This window comes from Pecten maximus, chromosome 9 (assembly GCF_902652985.1).
Source record: "Pecten maximus chromosome 9, xPecMax1.1, whole genome shotgun sequence".
Taxonomy (NCBI): Eukaryota; Metazoa; Mollusca; class Bivalvia; order Pectinida; family Pectinidae; genus Pecten; species Pecten maximus.
The window spans coordinates 35,947,290-35,971,039 of NC_047023.1; the positions used below are offsets into that span (position 1 = coordinate 35,947,290).

The 23,750-nt window shown below is 34.3% G+C and overlaps 1 protein-coding gene across 1 annotated transcript; it reads right to left on the minus strand.

The window, feature by feature from the left end:
• Positions 1–575: 575 nt before the first annotated feature.
• LOC117333978 lies at positions 576–22,163 on the minus strand. Its single transcript, XM_033893400.1, has 5 exons — positions 20,887–22,163; positions 16,625–16,641; positions 12,320–13,517; positions 8,058–8,074; positions 576–4,948 (listed from the first exon to the last, which is right to left on the minus strand). The coding sequence occupies exons 1-5, from the start codon at positions 22,017–22,019 to the stop codon at positions 2,979–2,981; spliced, it is 4,335 nt and encodes a 1,444-aa protein (XP_033749291.1). The 5' UTR covers positions 22,020–22,163; the 3' UTR covers positions 576–2,978.
• Positions 22,164–23,750: the final 1,587 nt, after the last annotated feature.

Genomic DNA, 23,750 nt, shown 5'->3' on the forward strand with positions numbered 1-23,750 from the left:
TCACTATCCACCATTGCAACTTCCAGTAGTGTTTGCTGCACTATTCTCTACTAATACATTGAAACTAAAATATCTCGACCAATGTTTCAATATCAAATCTAGAATGACTAGAGGAAAGGGACAGTGCTATAGTCTGGATAGTGTGGGTGTCATGTCTAACAACTCATCAGAGGTGTCTGTATCAAACTATATAGGTGCTTCATGGTCAGTGGGTCAAGTGGGCATTTGATACATCATGTACATTGACCTCTATTTAACACATGACCTTCACCTTTAAAAGTTTGCAACTGTTATAATTCAAAGACATTCATTGCGGTCATCATCATCATATGCTGTGGTCCACACTAAGAATTGGTCACTGCTTACTCATTTGACTTTAATCTAAAGAATTGGATTATAATTCAGAGAAATATTGATTTCTGGAACATGTTTACATAGAAAAATGTTTTGAGTAGATATCACACTTGCTTTGTTAACATCCAATTGGGAATATGTCATTAACAAACCTTAATAAACCATTTTTTAATTTTAATTTTAAATCAGAAAATATCAAACAAAATCACAAACAAATTTTATAAACTGACAGCAGAATTGTATTCAATATTGCACAAAATTTATCACAAAGTTTATACAATGAACTTGGGACATTGAGGCTGGACAATTAGGCTAGTGATATACACAATCAGCACATCAAGTATAACGACATAACAACAGGATATTCCACGTCATGTGCGATTTATAGAACATGTCAAGGATTTTTTTCCCATTTAGTTTCCTGAATTCAAAAGACGTTAAGTCTATAGTTCATTGACCAATATATACAAAGTATATGTGAATTCCATTTGACTTTAAATTTGGCATAACTGACTGAACTGGTATATATATTGACCAATGTCACATGTAATTAACAATGTTAAACAAATGTTCTATACAGTTGTCTATGTGGAGATTTTACCAATACATGTACTTCTGTATATTTCCTTCATATTAATACATTTTAATGATCATCAATTAATCATGATAAGAGAAACTTAAAGATCATACATACATAAAATAGTGTATATTATCAAAATAGTCGTAAAACAATTTCAATTTGCCATAAATTGGGAATTTTTTTTCCAAATCTGTATATAGCACCAATGTGCTAATATAAAACCATGTTTGAATGTGTGTAGAAAGAATATACATGTACAATCACAACATGTAGATAAAAAAAATTGAGAAAAGAATAACTGATGAAAAAATTCCCAGTTTACAGTATACTTTGTAAGAACAAAATGAATAAGAGAATTTAAAGAATTCAACAATTTTAATAAAATATTTTTTTAACAAATTCTAACTTAATATGTAATGCAGGTATCATTTCCATAACTTTGAACAAATGATACAGTGTATATATATACCTGAATAATTTTTATCAAACACATTAAGTTGTTACCCAACTTATATAATTACCTCGTTCATTATATACCAAACTACCTGGTATATATTTAACACAAACAATTAATTGAATGAGACATCTTTACTGTGAATTTTCATACCAAAAATAATACTGACATTCAAAAACATTTGAAATATTTCCTATTTCTTAAAGTTATATTTCACATATATCTACACCATATTAAACATAATACCGTGCTTGAACAGAACAATCTGACATTTATAACTCCACTTCTAACTGGCTCCTCTTATTTGTCTCTTTTTCACATCACGTACACTGCCTGTTGATGTAATATAAGTTTTTGCTTCATTATATTACCATATCAAGGGAGATAACAATATACACCCACCGAATGGCTAATAGTGTTATCTGCATCACCTTATGAGAGTGGTTAGATGGGGAGTTTTACCCTCACCTTTCACTACAAAAATTAATTTACCAACAGTTTGAAGAATACCAGTAATCAGGAGTTTGTCTTAATATCCCTATAATTTATAAAGCCTGTCAACTTTAAAAGAAATCAATTCAAAAATGTAGAATCTCGGAATAAAAATCATATCCCAAAATAAACAAAGGGCGAAGACCTTTTTGTAAAAGTAGTCAAATCAAAATGCCTCTCTGGGGAAACAGCTTTATATCATGGTTATAAATCCTACCAACTTTCAAAGAAATTGGTTGAAAAATGTTAATGATCTCTGGACAAAAACCTCAAATACGGAAATAAACAATGGGCAAAAAAAAATAAAAATTTTTACTAATTATAATATTAGAATATAATCAAGCTTCTGGTTTTGATTATTCGTGAAATACGTATATATCAACATAACATTCTTGTTAAACAATTAACAATGATAAATCTTGATTTAAGAAAACCTTTTACATTTCCCTTTTTTTAAATTAAAGTACTTTTTAGCTATGGCTTCCCCATTCGAAAAATACCAAATTTCTCAGTTTTATAGCTATATTTACACAGTTTTCCGGTGTCTACAATTTCATTTAACACCAGACCATGCTTCTTGTTTACACATTTGAACTAATTGCTTGACATGATGGGAAAAGAAATATGTCTGTTTTGAAGTTATTGATATTGATACAAAGAACCAACAAGTGTATTAAATATTGGTATTAAGAATATAACACATTTAACCAGTGTGACCTTGAAGATAGGTCAAGGTCATTCAATTGAGCAACTTTGGTAGCCTATCCCAGCATGCTACTGGTCCAATATCATGACCCTAGGCCTCTTGGTAATAGACAAATCGAAAGTATAAATTGTTCATAACGCACAACAGACGACTCACAACAGATGATGCCCCAATGTCAAACATGTCAAATTATCAAACTATATCAAAATATACAGCAAACACTTTCAACGTCAAACATGATCACTACAAAATACTAAAAAACAAACCCAAAAAGCATGTTCACTGTGTTGGAAACAAAACTGAACAACAAGTACCATTAAATGATACTTTTATATAAATATTGATAATATTTACAAATTTATATAACTGATGACCAACTATACATATAATGATCAATGAAGTTTGATGAACTCCTCGAGTACAAGGGGAACAACTCCTTGATACTTTATATCTTGTAGCTGTATAGACTTGGCGGCAATACACTTAAGAGACAGCTTGCTGTTTGTCCTTAGAATGACAACTGCTACACCTGATGTTGCAATTTCGATAGGCGTTTTCCGTTCACTATTGCAAATATCGAGGTGAGCACCGTTTTTTATCAAAGCCATAAGAATATGGTGAAGGGTATCAAAATCACTAATTGGATTTGAATATTTGACAATTATGTGCAAAGGGCTGTTTCTATGACAGTCCAGGGCATTCAGATCAGCCCCACACTCAATGAGCAACTTTGTAAGATTGATATTTGGGAAATTCACCACATCATTTACATGGAAATCGTCCACTAGTGTTGCACTATCCACAGCCATGTGTAAAGGACTGTAGTTATTTTTCAAGACTGGTTTATTTTTAAGGAATTTATACACCATTTTATGTAATTCATCGTTGTCCTTTGACTTCGGCACTTTCTGTGCTATCACAAGTAAATAGAGACATGTGTGTATATTGCTTTGGTAAATCTCCACAAGAGCATCCTTGTCTTCGTCTCCTTTGGCAATTCTGTCAGTGTCACGTTGCAGTTCTATCACAGCATGATGGAAGACTTCTTCCACATTTTTGAAATCAAGATCCACCCCTATGTGAACCATTTGTGAGAAAACCTGGGCAAATCTGAGAAGATCTTTTGATATTGTTCTGTTGTTGCGCTGACGAAGCCTCATAGCATGTAGCCATAAGGCAATGCATCTGTCAAATCTGGCACTGTCCGCAAACACAGCTCCACGAAAAATAACAGGATGAGGTACTTCTGGATTGTCTTCACCCAGAATTCTTTCTCTAATTGCAAGAGATTCCATATGAAGTGCCCTGAAATCCTGTCGAATTGCATCTAGTTCAACAAGAGTTTTACACTCAACACGATTATCGTATGCTGGCACTGGGTCACAATGCGGCTTTTCAATAATACTTTGTGGGTCACTATAGCGAACATGCATGGCTTCTCGAAGGTATAGAAATGCCTTGTTGATATCATAGTTTTCTTTGTCATTTGCGTAAGAAGCTCCTAAAAGTTCTAGCGCATCAATCTTTTCTTCACGTTTGCATTCAGGCAGTGAAATTAAATACTCCACGACCTCAGACTTTCCACATTCAGCTGCAACTGTAAGTGGCGTCATGTTGTGATCATTCTTTAATCTTGATGCACCAAACTTTACTAATTCGTGTACGATTTCTAAGTGGCCACATTCTGATGAGAAATGCAAAGCTGTTGCTCCACAATGAGCACTACAATCTGGATTTGCCCCGTTCTCCAGTAGGTACCGTACTACCTCCTTGTGTCCTTTGTAGCTGGATATCATCAAACATGTATTGTTGTACTTGTTGGATATCTTGGGGTCTGCATTGTGTTCTATTAGATATTTCACAATGTCGAGTCTGCCATCGAAACATGCGGCTCTGAGTGGTGTAGAGTTTGTAAGCGTTGGGTGGTTTACATCCGCTCCATGGTCAATTAACAATTTGACCACACCGAAATGACCGGCCCCAGCAGCGCACCACAAAGACGTGGCTCCTTCAATTACAAAACCGTCAAATTTCACAACACCTGTTTGTTCTATATCTACCAAAAAGTTAGTCAACAACACAGCTACTACCTTTTCTTCACCATTTCTTGCGGCAATAATAAGCGGTGTTGTTTTCTGTCCATCTTCCTCCGAGTGGTGCTCTAAAACCTCTCTTACTATTTCCCTTTCAACGTTCCACAGCATGGCAAAGATGCTAATGGCCATTCCATCGCGTGCAGAAGTGAATACTTTATGTTTCAAAGTTTTTATAACTTCTGGAGTATATTCAGAGGCCATGACTTTAACCCAAAACACCGTCAACAGTTTACTTTGTACAGAATCATCCTGTTTCGGCAGCCATACTTATTCAGTTTTATTGCGCATGTCAAATCAGAGTTACTTCCCCTCTTCCACACCATAAACGAGTTCGAAGCTGAATAAGTTTTTTTTGTATTATTATTTTGTTTTACATTTCAAGAGCATGCACCAAAATGAACAGCAGTCACTGAGAATATTTTTTTTTTTTAAATAATATACAATAATACGATCAATATGAAATCAGTTAAAAGGCCAGAGCAGCCACCATGCACGATTAAGTGTAACATACAAAAATTGTAGAGCTAGGTAACCATACATGTCAGTTATATGTATATATATGAATGTATATACCGTAAATTCAATTTCTGTGGAGGAAATCAATTAATTGATGACAAAAAAATGTTTAACCAGATAATACAGTATGCGCATGAGCCAGCTGGTAACGACCATAGATAGCATTATCGTCCCATTCGAACTTGAACCAAACAAAATAATAAATGCATGGATGAATAAGTATACTTTCTACACGCCATGGCGTATAAATAAATGACGACAAAAATCTTTTCCTATTTTAGTAACACTATCATTTCTTTATAACATATGTCCTCATTATATTATACAAAGACCTATATTTTTATATACATGTATATATGTCAAGTAGTAATAACGACAGTACAGACAAGTAAATTGTCGAATTTTCGAGGCAATCTGCCCCTTTATCAAGACACAGGTAATACGATCACATATAGACATAGAACATGGAACAGTTACACAAATATAGAAGGTCTTAGTAATGTTATAATAACTTGTGCCTAATTCTTTATGCTTTTGAAACATATAAAATATGTTTAAATCAATCTAATGGAATTTTCAACCAAAAATACACAGAAAAAAATGTGTGTAATCTTTTTTATGCTAAACTAGTGACTAGAAAATCTATATTCCAGGTTTTTGTAATAATAGCAGTAAATTATGCTGACCTTTTGAGGGAGATGGATTGATATAAGCTTTAAGCTTGTTTCAAGATCCTTTTGCAAATTATGAAATGATATTTTGTATTTTTGTATGCAATGTCTATGAATTGAATAAAATACTGTTTTAAATTAATTTTATGCCTTATTAACTGTGTAGTATCCTGTGTAGTATCCGGGGAAAAATCAAACGATATCTCTACATCAAAATCACACATTGATTTTCTGGCTCCGGCCAGAGCGGGCTTGTTGAGATGACGGTGTTTTTCCAAAGTTGGTCTAAGTTAGAACATCATTGGGTGAAGCTAGGTGTTATATCAAACTATGAATTTAAAGTTGTATTTTGAAAACAATTTTAACACTTATTCCCTGCTCTATAATAACTTGATGGTCCTATTCATTTCCGTTACACTATCTTTAATTCATTGCTACAGTTGAGTGTAGACTAAAGGTTACACAAAGTGCACTCCGTTTGGACTTGGAGTGCACTCCGTTTGGACTCCAGGTAAACTTGGAGTGCACTCTGAGTGCACTCAAGTTTACCTGGAGTCCTATCAGGCCCCAATTCTACCTTGGTCCACAAGTATCACATGTACCTGTAACCAAGTACATATACATGTACACATAATGTTTATATATAGATGTATACTCATATACAATTAAGACTCCTAAAACATGTAACAATAAGATATGTGTTACTGTTTTATCTTTGTATATACCATATAATTGTGTTGGTTCATTTTTACTTGGTTAACAAACAATGCATCTAATATAATTGATTTTTTTTTATTAGAAAACCCTGTATAAGTGACTGAATAGATATGGCACTTTGTTGAAAAATATATGACAGCATTCCTTTGATTTGAAGAATTTTAACAAGCCACGCCATAAATGAATAGATATTGGGAATAAACAGAAATGTATTTGGCAAGTTGTTTGTGGTCTCTCAAAATGTACAGTCTGAATGTGTACTGGAACTATCTTGTACTCAAAGTACTACTGTTTTTAATATTTCAAATACTTTACTTCCAACAGTATATATATTACTTAACATACAATACAAAAGAAAGCTTGTTTTTTATCACCTTGATAGCATATTCTGGATCCAATGTCTAGTTTTGTTTAGAGTTTAACATCAGACTTACATTTCCATTTGGTAAACCAACTGTTTTTTTGTTTTGTTACACTTGCCTTATTAAATCCAGGTCATACATGGAGTTCTTTTAACTGTTATGTAAGATGTAATATACAATCCCCCCCCCCCCCCCCCCCCCCCCCCATCCCCACTCCCCACTTCCAGAATCAATATTTACCTGTATATCAAGCGTGATTACAGGGGTGTGGAGAAAGACAGACTTGTACACTGACCCCAATAATGACCCCTTCCTCCAAGTTGACCTTATAAGGTGTGAAGATCAGGACAGGTGTACACAGTCATCTAACTAGATAAAGACCCCCTTAATTGTTAGATGGAAACTGGTCATCACACCTTACCTTTACCTAGCCTGAGTTTCCTCTGGCCCTGACACCATTCTTTTATTCCTTAAAGGATTACTAAACGTGAAGAAAACAGTCAATAGCTCCATGGTGTATTTTGAGACTGGTAGATATAGTTTACATGTACAACGAAAAATAATGATCATGAAGTATTGGTTAAAGTTGTTAAAGACAAATAATTGTATATTGAAGTCATGCTATGTGGCACTGCTAGAGCTCAATATTAAAAAGCCTAATTGTAAATTAAACTGGGTCTATGAGATAAAAGATGATTTATGTAGACATGGCTTTAATTACGTTTGGATTGCTCAAAATGTTAACAATGAAAAACACTTTTTAGAATTGTATACGCAACGCTTGCATGACATATTTATACAAGATTTACATAGTTCCTTTAATAATTCTTCTAAGTGTCAAATTTATAAATATCTTGCGAATGACTTTGAACTTCAATATTACCTGACGAAATCTCTTAATTCTAAAACTAAACAGATTTTAAGTAAATATCGTATGCAGGCACACTCTCTTCATATTGAGTCCGGACGCTATAATGCAGTTCCGAGAGGTGAGCGAATTTGCACTGTGTGTAACAACAATGATATTGAAGACGAAATGCATTTTATTTTATTATGTCCTGCGTATGTAGAATTGAGAATTAAATTTTTAAAGAAGTACTATTACAAACATCCTAGTGTATTCAAGCTAATAGAATTATTTTCATATAAAAATATTAAAACATTACGTAATTTGGGTAAATATTTGGTGCATGCAACAGAATTAAGAAACAATCTAATGAATTTATGAACCTATGCGGTATCGTCTATAGTGCTATATTGTACTTCATTATTTTAATGATATTAATGGTAATGAGTATTAATATTAATTTTGTACATGTATAAGGAATTATCCTCCGCCATCTTGGGACATTCTATTATTATGATTCTTGTATTATGTATTGATATATACCTATATGTTATATGACATTTGGTAAATAAAAAACTTGAAGAAACTTGAAACCATATCTGGTGTATATGGTGTCAGGGCCAGAGGAAACTCGGGCTAACCTATATACCAAGTTCATATAGAATATAGGTACAGACTTGTGACTGTCTATATCTGACACTTTTGAAATGACATGATTGTTCATTACTATTAAAATACTATTACAACAACAGTTATAAGTCATTATCATATATATAAAAAAAAACATAACAAAAGATATTTTATTTCAAACTGGTACTATTACTTTGTGTCTTTAATATTATAATGTAAGTATGTATAGAGTATTAGAAGTCAATTATAATGTAAATCACCACAGATTAATATGATTTCCATGTTTGAGTTATAAGTAAATACTTATCAAACATTCCATACACTAACTGCAGCTTACCTTATGAATTTTTTTTAAAGTTTAAACATTTAACTTTATGATTTTATAATTGTCTTGAACAACCATTGTACATTCATGACCTGTATCTGTGACATGTATGAGTGACACATCGATGATAGATATTGACTGCATAGGAAGAGAAAACGATGTAGTTCCAACAGGTAAGTTTTCCAGGTAAATGGTACATAGGTTGCCAGTGTCTAACTGCCACGGGGCAAATTGTACCTCAGGCAGTTTCCTGTTTCCTATTATGATCCCATTTCCTGGACGAGAACAATGTGTACTAATTACGGGTATACGGCTATAGGTTGGTTTTGGGAAATAGTGAATTTACATTTATTATACCATTGGGAATTATACTGATTTTTTTTTTTTTTTTACTTTAATCTCTTTCTTTACAAATATTTTTTTAAAGCAATGTCTTTATATTTTTAAATATAACAAGATAAGAACTGCGTCATTTCTTAATTTGATTTACATTATTTTTTTCTGAACTTGTATCATTCAACATTTCACCTCTACATACCGGACACCTGCATAAATCGGCCAATACGTTTAGTCTCAATGACTTACAGTTTAGACAGGTTACAATGTTATAAGAAACAGCTTATTTTTACTTTCTAATTTCGGTATAGAATAACTTCATTTCAATAAAGTTGGTCTTCTAAAACCTGTTTACCAGTTTGTTAATGGTTTTACAGCTTATTTTGACATTTCCACCTTAATTATATCGGTATTTCGTTTATAATTTTGGTCTGATTAAGGCCTCTCAGATGGAGAGCTACAATCCTTTCCTTCAGGTCAGGAGATAATCTTACTGTTTTGATGGCCTGAGGCTACACACCCAGCTTTGCACAGCTTCATCATTTGAAGCCATACAACAACAAAGATGGACATAGGTATTTCTGTGAACCCAGGACAGTACCTGTAGCTGGCTACTAAAACTCACCTGGCACAGTTCTCGGGTGTGTCAGGCCAGAGTCAGTCATGCATGGCCAATAATAATAGCAATTATAACAGATACTGTCATTTATTATGGGTAGTACAGAACTAAATACTTGTGTGTACATTATGTCAGAACATTATTTTAACCAGGTAATGCTCGTGAATATTTACAGTTGTAAATGTATACTTTTTAACAATACATTTAAAAATGTAAACCTATGTAAACTATATTGATTATGTTTATTTTATAATTACTTGCCTGAACTGAGTACATATCTGTAGTTATATTTTCCTTTCATGCAGAGAATGTCTTATTAAACAAGAGATCCCAGAGGGATCTTGGCGCCCACCATTGAATGATCTTCATAGGTTCCATGTCAGATTGATCTTTTCTCTACTTTTCCCTTCATTTTACTAATCTGTGCAAATTGAGACATCCCTCCAGTACTTTTCAAACAAGGGAATCCTAGCTATATAAGAAATTTGAGATTTAACGATAATGGCTGTTTGTTTGCCAGGTTGTTTTCAGGACAGACTGGTCCAAAAACGCAATACAAGGGACCAAGGGGAACCTACTTATGAAATTTGAGAAAGATCCATTCAGTACTTTGAGAAATAGAGATAACAAACTTCAATTGTTAAAATCCAAGATGGCGGTCTGTCGGCCATGTTGTTTTCTGATTGGTCTCAAAACGCAATATGCATAACTAGGCACCAAGGGCAACCTACATATGAAATTTCAGAAAGATCCATTCAGTACTTTCTCAGAAATAGTGATAACAAACTTAAATTGTCAAAATCCATGATGGCTGCCTGTCGGCCATGTTGTTATCCGATTGGTCTCAAAACGCAATATGCATAACTAGGCACCAAGGGAAACTTACATATGCAATTTGAGAAAGATCCATTCAGTACATTCTCAGAAATAGCGATAACAAACTTCAATTGTCAAAATCCAAGATGGCTGCCTGTCGGCCATGTTGTTTTCGGATTGGTCTCAAAACGCAATATGCATAACTAGGCACCAAGGGAAACCTACAAATGAAATTTCAGAAAGATCCATTCAGTACTTTCTCAGAAATAGTGGTAACAAACTTCAATTGTCAAAATCCAAGATGGCTGCCTGTCGGCCATGTTGTTTTCCGATTGGTCTCAAATCGCAATATGCATAACTAGGCACCAAGGGGAACCTACATATGAAATTTCAGAAAGATCCCTTCAGTACTTTCTCAGAAATAGCGATAACAAACTTCAATTGTCAAAATCCAAGATGGCTGCCTGTCGGCCATGTTGTTATCCGATTGGTCTCAAAACGCAATATGCATAACTAGGCACCAAGGGGAACCTTCATATTAAATTTGAGAAAGATCCCTTCAGTACTTTCTCAGAAATAGCGATAACAAACTTCAATTGTCAAAATCCAAGATGTCTGCCTGTCGGCCATTTTGTTTTCGGATTGGTCTCAAATCGCAATATGCATAACTAGGCACCAAGGGGAACCTACATATGAAATTTCAGAAAGATCCCTTCAGTACTTTCTCAGAAATTACGATAACAAACTTCAATTGTCAAAATCCAAGATGGCTGCCTGTCGGCCATGTTGTTATCCGATTGGTCTCAAAACGCAATATGCATAACTAGGCACCAAGGGGAACCTTCATATTAAATTTGAGAAAGATCCCTTCAGTACTTTCTCAGAAATAGCGATAACAAACTTCAATTGTCAAAATCCAAGATGGCAGCCTGTCGGCCATTTTGTTTTCCGATTGGTCTCAAAACGCAATATGCATAACAAGGCAGCAAGGGGAACCTACATATGAAATTTGAGAAAGATCCCTTCAGTACTTTCTGAGAAATAGCGATAACAAGAATTGTTTACGGACGGAGGGACGGACGGACGACGGACGACGGACCACGGACGCAGGGCGATTTGAACAGCCCACCATCTGATGATGGTGGGCTAAAAAAACACATAAGTCATTAAATACTGTAAACTTTCAATATTTTGAATAATCAATAAAATAATATAGATACATTATCTAAACTTCCTTTAAAGTCATGATATGTGTACAGAAATAAATATTCTAATTGAAATAATTTTTGACTTCCTTAATAAAATGAAATACAGTTTAATTACATTTTAATAAAATATGAAATAATAAGCAATTAACTGTCATAAAAACCTGATTATAGCATAAATTGTATAACTGTATTTTATGGATCTTAATAAATATAGATTTAACATGTAGGCATTATTACCATGTATTAACAATAAAATAAATATTCCTAGTAGACTATAAACAAATGTAAATAGTAATGTGAACAGAACAAAAGTAATTTGTAAAAATCTATTTATTTATAATAAATTATATTGAAAGCATCAAAGTATTAATATTTATATATGATATAGTCTGATTATAGACCCGGGGCAGACATGGTGTCTTATAGGACTCCAGGTAGACTCGGAGTCCACTTGGAGTGCACTCCAAGTTTACCTGGAGTCCAAACGGAGTGCACTCCAAGTCCAAACGGAGTGCACTCGGAGTGCACTTGGGTGTAACCTTTAGTCTACACTCAACTGTAGTTCTTATACCATGCACCAACGACGTCACTAGAGCCATAAGGCAATGCATTTGTCAAATCTGGCACTGTCCGCAAACACAGCTCCACGAAAAATAACAGGATGAGGTACTTCTGGATTGTCTTCACCCAGAATTCTTTCTCTAATTGCAAGAGATTCCATATGAAGTGCCCTGAAATCCTGTCGAATTGCATCTAGTTCAACAAGAGTTTTACACTCAACACGATTATCGTATGCTGGCACTGGGTCACAATGCGGCTTTTCAATAATACTTTGTGGGTCACTATACCGAACATGCATGGCTTCTCGAAGGTATAGAAATGCCTTGTTGATATCATAGTTTTCTTTGTCATTTGCGTAAGAAGCTCCTAAAAGTTCTAGCGCATCAATCTTTTCTTCACGTTTGCATTCAGGCAGTGAAATTAAATACTCCACGACCTCAGACTTTCCACATTCAGCTGCAACTGTAAGTGGCGTCATGTTGTGATCATTCTTTAATCCTGATGCACCAAACTGTACTAATTCGTGTACGATTTCTAAGTGGCCACATTCTGATGAGAAATGCAAAGCTGTTGCTCCACAATGAGCACTACAATCTGGATTTGCCCCGTTCTCCAGTAGGTACCGTACTACCTCCTTGTGTCCTTTGTAGCTGGATATCATCAAACATGTATTGTTGTACTTGTTGGATATCTTGGGGTCTGCATTGTGTTCTATTAGATATTTCACAATGTCGAGTCTGCCATCGAAACATGCGGCTCTGAGTGGTGTAGAGTTTGTAAGCGTTGGGTGGTTTACATCCGCTCCATGGTCAATTAACAATTTGACCACACCGAAATGACCGGCCCCAGCAGCGCACCACAAAGACGTGGCTCCTTCAATTACAAAACCGTCAAATTTCACAACACCTGTTTGTTCTATATCTACCAAAAAGTTAGTCAACAACACAGCTACTACCTTTTCTTCACCATTTCTTGCGGCAATAATAAGCGGTGTTGTTTTCTGTCCATCTTCCTCCGAGTGGTGCTCTAAAACCTCTCTTACTATTTCCCTTTCAACGTTCCACAGCATGGCAAAGATGCTAATGGCCATTCCATCGCGTGCAGAAGTGAATACTTTATGTTTCAAAGTTTTTATAACTTCTGGAGTATATTCAGAGGCCATGACTTTAACCCAAAACACCGTCAACAGTTTACTTTGTACAGAATCATCCTGTTTCGGCAGCCATACTTATTCAGTTTTATTGCGCATGTCAAATCAGAGTTACTTCCCCTCTTCCACACCATAAACGAGTTCGAAGCTGAATAAATTTTTTTTGTATTATTTTTTTTTTTTTTACATTTCAAGAGCATGCACCAAAATGAACAGCAGTCACTGAGAATATTTTTTTTTTTTTAAATAATATACAATAATACGATCAATATGAAATCAGTTAAAAGGCCAGAGCAGCCACCATGCACGATTAAGTGTAACATACAAAAATTGTAGAGCTAGGTAACCATACATGTCAGTTATATGTATATATATGAATGTATATACCGTAAATTCAATTTCTGTGGAGGAAATCAATTAATTGATGACAAAAAAATGTTTAACCAGATAATACAGTATGCGCATGAGCCAGCTGGTAACGACCATAGATAGCATTATCGTCCCATTCGAACTTGAACCAAACAAAATAATAAATGCATGGATGAATAAGTATACTTTCTACACGCCATGACGTATAAATAAATGACGACAAAAATCTTTTCCTATTTTAGTAACACTATCATTTCTTTATAACATATGTCCTCATTATATTATACAAAGACCTATATTTTTATATACATGTATATATGTCAAGTAGTAATAACGACAGTACAGACAAGTAAATTGTCGAATTTTCGAGGCAATCTGCCCCTTTATCAAGACACAGGTAATACGATCACATATAGACATAGAACATGGAACAGTTACACAAATATAGAAGGTCTTAGTAATGTTATAATAACTTGTGCCTAATTCTTTATGCTTTTGAAACATATAAAATATGTTTAAATCAATCTAATGGAATTTTCAACCAAAAATACACAGAAAAAAATGTGTGTAATCTTTTTTATGCTAAACTAGTGACTAGAAAATCTATATTCCAGGTTTTTGTAATAATAGCAGTAAATTATGCTGACCTTTTGAGGGAGATGGATTGATATAAGCTTTAAGCTTGTTTCAAGATCCTTTTGCAAATTATGAAATGATATTTTGTATTTTTGTATGCAATGTCTATGAATTGAATAAAATACTGTTTTAAATTAATTTTATGCCTTATTAACTGTGTAGTATCCTGTGTAGTATCCGGGGAAAAATCAAACGATATCTCTACATCAAAATCACACATTGATTTTCTGGCTCCGGCCAGAGCGGGCTTGTTGAGATGACGGTGTTTTTCCAAAGTTGGTCTAAGTTAGAACATCATTGGGTGAAGCTAGGTGTTATATCAAACTATGAATTTAAAGTTGTATTTTGAAAACAATTTTAACACTTATTCCCTGCTCTATAATAACTTGATGGTCCTATTCATTTCCGTTACACTATCTTTAATTCATTGCTACAGTTGAGTGTAGACTAAAGGTTACACAAAGTGCACTCCGTTTGGACTTGGAGTGCACTCCGTTTGGACTCCAGGTAAACTTGGAGTGCACTCTGAGTGCACTCAAGTTTACCTGGAGTCCTATCAGGCCCCAATTCTACCTTGGTCCACAAGTATCACATGTACCTGTAACCAAGTACATATACATGTACACATAATGTTTATATATAGATGTATACTCATATACAATTAAGACTCCTAAAACATGTAACAATAAGATATGTGTTACTGTTTTATCTTTGTATATACCATATAATTGTGTTGGTTCATTTTTACTTGGTTAACAAACAATGCATCTAATATAATTGATTTTTTTTTATTAGAAAACCCTGTATAAGTGACTGAATAGATATGGCACTTTGTTGAAAAATATATGACAGCATTCCTTTGATTTGAAGAATTTTAACAAGCCACGCCATAAATGAATAGATATTGGGAATAAACAGAAATGTATTTGGCAAGTTGTTTGTGGTCTCTCAAAATGTACAGTCTGAATGTGTACTGGAACTATCTTGTACTCAAAGTACTACTGTTTTTAATATTTCAAATACTTTACTTCCAACAGTATATATATTACTTAACATACAATACAAAAGAAAGCTTGTTTTTTATCACCTTGATAGCATATTCTGGATCCAATGTCTAGTTTTGTTTAGAGTTTAACATCAGACTTACATTTCCATTTGGTAAACCAACTGTTTTTTTGTTTTGTTACACTTGCCTTATTAAATCCAGGTCATACATGGAGTTCTTTTAACTGTTATGTAAGATGTAATATACAATCCCCCCCCCCCCCCCCCCCCATCCCCACTCCCCACTTCCAGAATCAATATTTACCTGTATATCAAGCGTGATTACAGGGGTGTGGAGAAAAGACAGACTTGTACACTGACCCCAATAATGACCCCTTCCTCCAAGTTGACCTTATAAGGTGTGAAGATCAGGACAGGTGTACACAGTCATCTAACTAGATAAAGACCCCCTTAATTGTTAGATGGAAACTGGTCATCACACCTTACCTTTACCTAGCCTGAGTTTCCTCTGGCCCTGACACCATTCTTTTATTCCTTAAAGGATTACTAAACGTGAAGAAAACAGTCAATAGCTCCATGGTGTATTTTGAGACTGGTAGATATAGTTTACATGTACAACGAAAAATAATGATCATGAAGTATTGGTTAAAGTTGTTAAAGACAAATAATTGTATATTGAAGTCATGCTATGTGGCACTGCTAGAGCTCAATATTAAAAAGCCTAATTGTAAATTAAACTGGGTCTATGAGATAAAAGATGATTTATGTAGACATGGCTTTAATTACGTTTGGATTGCTCAAAATGTTAACAATGAAAAACACTTTTTAGAATTGTATACGCAACGCTTGCATGACATATTTATACAAGATTTACATAGTTCCTTTAATAATTCTTCTAAGTGTCAAATTTATAAATATCTTGCGAATGACTTTGAACTTCAATATTACCTGACGAAATCTCTTAATTCTAAAACTAAACAGATTTTAAGTAAATATCGTATGCAGGCACACTCTCTTCATATTGAGTCCGGACGCTATAATGCAGTTCCGAGAGGTGAGCGAATTTGCACTGTGTGTAACAACAATGATATTGAAGACGAAATGCATTTTATTTTATTATGTCCTGCGTATGTAGAATTGAGAATTAAATTTTTAAAGAAGTACTATTACAAACATCCTAGTGTATTCAAGCTAATAGAATTATTTTCATATAAAAATATTAAAACATTACGTAATTTGGGTAAATATTTGGTGCATGCAACAGAATTAAGAAACAATCTAATGAATTTATGAACCTATGCGGTATCGTCTATAGTGCTATATTGTACTTCATTATTTTAATGATATTAATGGTAATGAGTATTAATATTAATTTTGTACATGTATAAGGAATTATCCTCCGCCATCTTGGGACATTCTATTATTATGATTCTTGTATTATGTATTGATATATACCTATATGTTATATGACATTTGGTAAATAAAAAACTTGAAGAAACTTGAAACCATATCTGGTGTATATGGTGTCAGGGCCAGAGGAAACTCGGGCTAACCTATATACCAAGTTCATATAGAATATAGGTACAGACTTGTGACTGTCTATATCTGACACTTTTGAAATGACATGATTGTTCATTACTATTAAAATACTATTACAACAACAGTTATAAGTCATTATCATATATATAAAAAAAAACATAACAAAAGATATTTTATTTCAAACTGGTACTATTACTTTGTGTCTTTAATATTATAATGTAAGTATGTATAGAGTATTAGAAGTCAATTATAATGTAAATCACCACAGATTAATATGATTTCCATGTTTGAGTTATAAGTAAATACTTATCAAACATTCCATACACTAACTGCAGCTTACCTTATGAATTTTTTTTAAAGTTTAAACATTTAACTTTATGATTTTATAATTGTCTTGAACAACCATTGTACATTCATGACCTGTATCTGTGACATGTATGAGTGACACATCGATGATAGATATTGACTGCATAGGAAGAGAAAACGATGTAGTTCCAACAGGTAAGTTTTCCAGGTAAATGGTACATAGGTTGCCAGTGTCTAACTGCCACGGGGCAAATTGTACCTCAGGCAGTTTCCTGTTTCCTATTATGATCCCATTTCCTGGACGAGAACAATGTGTACTAATTACGGGTATACGGCTATAGGTTGGTTTTGGGAAATAGTGAATTTACATTTATTATACCATTGGGAATTATACTGATTTTTTTTTTTTTTTTACTTTAATCTCTTTCTTTACAAATATTTTTTTAAAGCAATGTCTTTATATTTTTAAATATAACAAGATAAGAACTGCGTCATTTCTTAATTTGATTTACATTATTTTTTTCTGAACTTGTATCATTCAACATTTCACCTCTACATACCGGACACCTGCATAAATCGGCCAATACGTTTAGTCTCAATGACTTACAGTTTAGACAGGTTACAATGTTATAAGAAACAGCTTATTTTTACTTTCTAATTTCGGTATAGAATAACTTCATTTCAATAAAGTTGGTCTTCTAAAACCTGTTTACCAGTTTGTTAATGGTTTTACAGCTTATTTTGACATTTCCACCTTAATTATATCGGTATTTCGTTTATAATTTTGGTCTGATTAAGGCCTCTCAGATGGAGAGCTACAATCCTTTCCTTCAGGTCAGGAGATAATCTTACTGTTTTGATGGCCTGAGGCTACACACCCAGCTTTGCACAGCTTCATCATTTGAAGCCATACAACAACAAAGATGGACATAGGTATTTCTGTGAACCCAGGACAGTACCTGTAGCTGGCTACTAAAACTCACCTGGCACAGTTCTCGGGTGTGTCAGGCCAGAGTCAGTCATGCATGGCCAATAATAATAGCAATTATAACAGATACTGTCATTTATTATGGGTAGTACAGAACTAAATACTTGTGTGTACATTATGTCAGAACATTATTTTAACCAGGTAATGCTCGTGAATATTTACAGTTGTAAATGTATACTTTTTAACAATACATTTAAAAATGTAAACCTATGTAAACTATATTGATTATGTTTATTTTATAATTACTTGCCTGAACTGAGTACATATCTGTAGTTATATTTTCCTTTCATGCAGAGAATGTCTTATTAAACAAGAGATCCCAGAGGGATCTTGGCGCCCACCATTGAATGATCTTCATAGGTTCCATGTCAGATTGATCTTTTCTCTACTTTTCCCTTCATTTTACTAATCTGTGCAAATTGAGACATCCCTCCAGTACTTTTCAAACAAGGGAATCCTAGCTATATAAGAAATTTGAGATTTAACGATAATGGCTGTTTGTTTGCCAGGTTGTTTTCAGGACAGACTGGTCCAAAAACGCAATACAAGGGACCAAGGGGAACCTACTTATGAAATTTGAGAAAGATCCATTCAGTACTTTGAGAAATAGAGATAACAAACTTCAATTGTTAAAATCCAAGATGGCGGTCTGTCGGCCATGTTGTTTTCTGATTGGTCTCAAAACGCAATATGCATAACTAGGCACCAAGGGCAACCTACATATGAAATTTCAGAAAGATCCATTCAGTACTTTCTCAGAAATAGTGATAACAAACTTAAATTGTCAAAATCCATGATGGCTGCCTGTCGGCCATGTTGTTATCCGATTGGTCTCAAAACGCAATATGCATAACTAGGCACCAAGGGAAACTTACATATGCAATTTGAGAAAGATCCATTCAGTACATTCTCAGAAATAGCGATAACAAACTTCAATTGTCAAAATCCAAGATGGCTGCCTGTCGGCCATGTTGTTTTCGGATTGGTCTCAAAACGCAATATGCATAACTAGGCACCAAGGGAAACCTACAAATGAAATTTCAGAAAGATCCATTCAGTACTTTCTCAGAAATAGTGGTAACAAACTTCAATTGTCAAAATCCAAGATGGCTGCCTGTCGGCCATGTTGTTTTCCGATTGGTCTCAAATCGCAATATGCATAACTAGGCACCAAGGGGAACCTACATATGAAATTTCAGAAAGATCCCTTCAGTACTTTCTCAGAAATAGCGATAACAAACTTCAATTGTCAAAATCCAAGATGGCTGCCTGTCGGCCATGTTGTTATCCGATTGGTCTCAAAACGCAATATGCATAACTAGGCACCAAGGGGAACCTTCATATTAAATTTGAGAAAGATCCCTTCAGTACTTTCTCAGAAATAGCGATAACAAACTTCAATTGTCAAAATCCAAGATGTCTGCCTGTCGGCCATTTTGTTTTCGGATTGGTCTCAAATCGCAATATGCATAACTAGGCACCAAGGGGAACCTACATATGAAATTTCAGAAAGATCCCTTCAGTACTTTCTCAGAAATTACGATAACAAACTTCAATTGTCAAAATCCAAGATGGCTGCCTGTCGGCCATGTTGTTATCCGATTGGTCTCAAAACGCAATATGCATAACTAGGCACCAAGGGGAACCTTCATATTAAATTTGAGAAAGATCCCTTCAGTACTTTCTCAGAAATAGCGATAACAAACTTCAATTGTCAAAATCCAAGATGGCAGCCTGTCGGCCATTTTGTTTTCCGATTGGTCTCAAAACGCAATATGCATAACTAGGCACCAAGGGGAACCTACATATGAAATTTGAGAAAGATCCCTTCAGTACTTTCTGAGAAATAGCGATAACAAGAATTGTTTACGGACGGAGGGACGGACGGACGACGGACGACGGACCACGGACGCAGGGCGATTTGAACAGCCCACCATCTGATGATGGTGGGCTAAAAAAACACATAAGTCATTAAATACTGTAAACTTTCAATATTTTGAATAATCAATAAAATAATATAGATACATTATCTAAACTTCCTTTAAAGTCATGATATGTGTACAGAAATAAATATTCTAATTGAAATAATTTTTGACTTCCTTAATAAAATGAAATACAGTTTAATTACATTTTAATAAAATATGAAATAATAAGCAATTAACTGTCATAAAAACCTGATTATAGCATAAATTGTATAACTGTATTTTATGGATCTTAATAAATATAGATTTAACATGTAGGCATTATTACCATGTATTAACAATAAAATAAATATTCCTAGTAGACTATAAACAAATGTAAATAGTAATGTGAACAGAACAAAAGTAATTTGTAAAAATCTATTTATTTATAATAAATTATATTGAAAGCATCAAAGTATTAATATTTATATATGATATAGTCTGATTATAGACCCGGGGCAGACATGGTGTCTTATAGGACTCCAGGTAGACTCGGAGTCCACTTGGAGTGCACTCCAAGTTTACCTGGAGTCCAAACGGAGTGCACTCCAAGTCCAAACGGAGTGCACTCGGAGTGCACTTGGGTGTAACCTTTAGTCTACACTCAACTGTAGTTCTTATACCATGCACCAACGACGTCACTAGAGCCATAAGGCAATGCATTTGTCAAATCTGGCACTGTCCGCAAACACAGCTCCACGAAAAATAACAGGATGAGGTACTTCTGGATTGTCTTCACCCAGAATTCTTTCTCTAATTGCAAGAGATTCCATATGAAGTGCCCTGAAATCCTGTCGAATTGCATCTAGTTCAACAAGAGTTTTACACTCAACACGATTATCGTATGCTGGCACTGGGTCACAATGCGGCTTTTCAATAATACTTTGTGGGTCACTATACCGAACATGCATGGCTTCTCGAAGGTATAGAAATGCCTTGTTGATATCATAGTTTTCTTTGTCATTTGCGTAAGAAGCTCCTAAAAGTTCTAGCGCATCAATCTTTTCTTCACGTTTGCATTCAGGCAGTGAAATTAAATACTCCACGACCTCAGACTTTCCACATTCAGCTGCAACTGTAAGTGGCGTCATGTTGTGATCATTCTTTAATCTTGATGCACCAAACTTTACTAATTCGTGTACGATTTCTAAGTGGCCACATTCTGATGAGAAATGCAAAGCTGTTGCTCCACAATGAGCACTACAATCTGGATTTGCCCCGTTCTCCAGTAGGTACCGTACTACCTCCTTGTGTCCTTTGTAGCTGGATATCATCAAACATGTATTGTTGTACTTGTTGGATATCTTGGGGTCTGCATTGTGTTCTATTAGATATTTCACAATGTCGAGTCTGCCATCGAAACATGCGGCTCTGAGTGGTGTAGAGTTTGTAAGCGTTGGGTGGTTTACATCCGCTCCATGGTCAATTAACAATTTGACCACACCGAAATGACCGGCTCCAGCAGCGCACCACAAAGACGTGGCTCCTTCAATTACAAAACCGTCAAATTTCACAACACCTGTTTGTTCTATATCTACCAAAAAGTTAGTCAACAACACAGCTACTACCTTTTCTTCACCATTTCTTGCGGCAATAATAAGCGGTGTTGTTTTCTGTCCATCTTCCTCGGAGTGGTGCTCTAAAACCTCTCTTACTATTTCCCTTTCAACGTTCCACAGCATGGCAAAGATGCTAATAGCCATTCCATCGCGTGCAGAAGTGAATACTTTATGTTTCAAAGTTTTTATAACTTCTGGAGTATATTCAGAGGCCATGACTTTAACCCAAAACACCGTCAACAGTTTACTTTGTACAGAATCATCCTGTTTCGGCAGCCATACTTATTCAGTTTTATTGCGCATGTCAAATCAGAGTTACTTCCCCTCTTCCACACCATAAACGAGTTCGAAGCTGAATAAGTTTTTTTTGTATTATTATTTTGTTTTACATTTCAAGAGCATGCACCAAAATGAACAGCAGTCACTGAGACTATTTTTCTTTCTTTTTTAAATAATATAATAATACGATAATACATAAAATAATGGCCGACAATGCCAAGAATAAATAGCTAGTACCATAACAAGGCTCAGTAGCAAAGATATAGACATTAATTTGATCGTACCCAGTTCGAGCGGAAGCTTTGACAAAGCACAAGTTACTAAAAAATATAAATGCATGGATGAATAAGTATACTTTCTACACGCCATGGCGTATAAATAAATGACGACAAAATCCTATTTCACATAGTTTATTGTAAGATAACTATATTGTGTCTGTAGGGGTAACATTTTATCTCCTCAGATTAATATTATACAAAGACCTATATATATATATCGTCAACTTAAACATTTTCTATATACACTGTATATGATATACCCTTTTCTCTACTTTCAGCAATTTAGAAAATTTAAATCTGGAGGTTGTCACCGATTTAGACTTACTGCTCAAAGGAAAAGAATATCTGCCAGAAGATGCAAACACAATCATTTTTAGAAGTGTGCAAAATTATTTAAAATCCAGCCAAAGGTTTCGGTAATATATGATATACATCTTTTTGAACTATTTGTAAACATTGGTATTTATTGTGATCAAATTATGCTAATTCTCAAATATATATCATGTATTGTGGAGAAGGTCTTAGTAATGTTATAATAACTTGTGCCTAATTCTTTATGCTTTTGAAACATATAAAATATGTTTAAATTAATCTAATGGAATTTTCAACCAAAAATACACAGAAAAAAATGTGTGTAATCTTTTTTATGTTAAACTAGTGACTAGAAAATCTATATTCCAGGTTTTTGTAATAATAGCAGTAAATTATGCTGACCTTTTGAGGGAGATGGATTGATATAAGCTTTAAGCTTGTTTCAAGATCCTTTTGCAAATTATGAACTGATATTTTGTATGCAATGTCTATGAATTGAATAAAATACTGTTTTGAATTAATGTTATGCCTTATTAACTGTGTAGTATCCTGTGTAGTATCCGGGGACAAATCAAACGATATCTCTACATCAAAATCACACATTGATTTTCTGGCTCGGGCCAGAGCGGGCTTGTTGAGATGAAGGTGTTTTTCCATAGTTGGTCTAAGTTAGAACATCATTGGGTGAAGCTAGGTGTTATATCAAACTATGAATTTAAAGTTGTATTTTGAAAACAATTTTAACACTTATTCTCTGCTCTATAATAACTTTAATTGATGGTCCTGTTCATTTCCGTTACACTATCTTTAATTCATTGCTAGTTCTTACACCAATGACGTCACTAGAGCCTGTCAACGGCCTGTAATATATGTACATGTATGTCATAACCATTGTTTACGTGTTAACTTGTTAGTGCATACAACATGTAATATATTATTTACATGATAAACTGGTTAAGTCTTGTTCAGAGAATGTCTACTTTCACTTTCACTTTCCTCTATATCCTTGGCTGTTTTCGTTCAGCTTGATTTCAATTTAAACGGTTAACGTTAGACTGATTAGACCAAACAATTTGTC

Coding starts and splice junctions, on each gene's coding strand:
- LOC117333978 (XM_033893400.1), bottom strand. CDS start 22,019: ATGGCCTCTGAATATACTCCAGAAGTTATAAAAACTTTGAAACATAAA.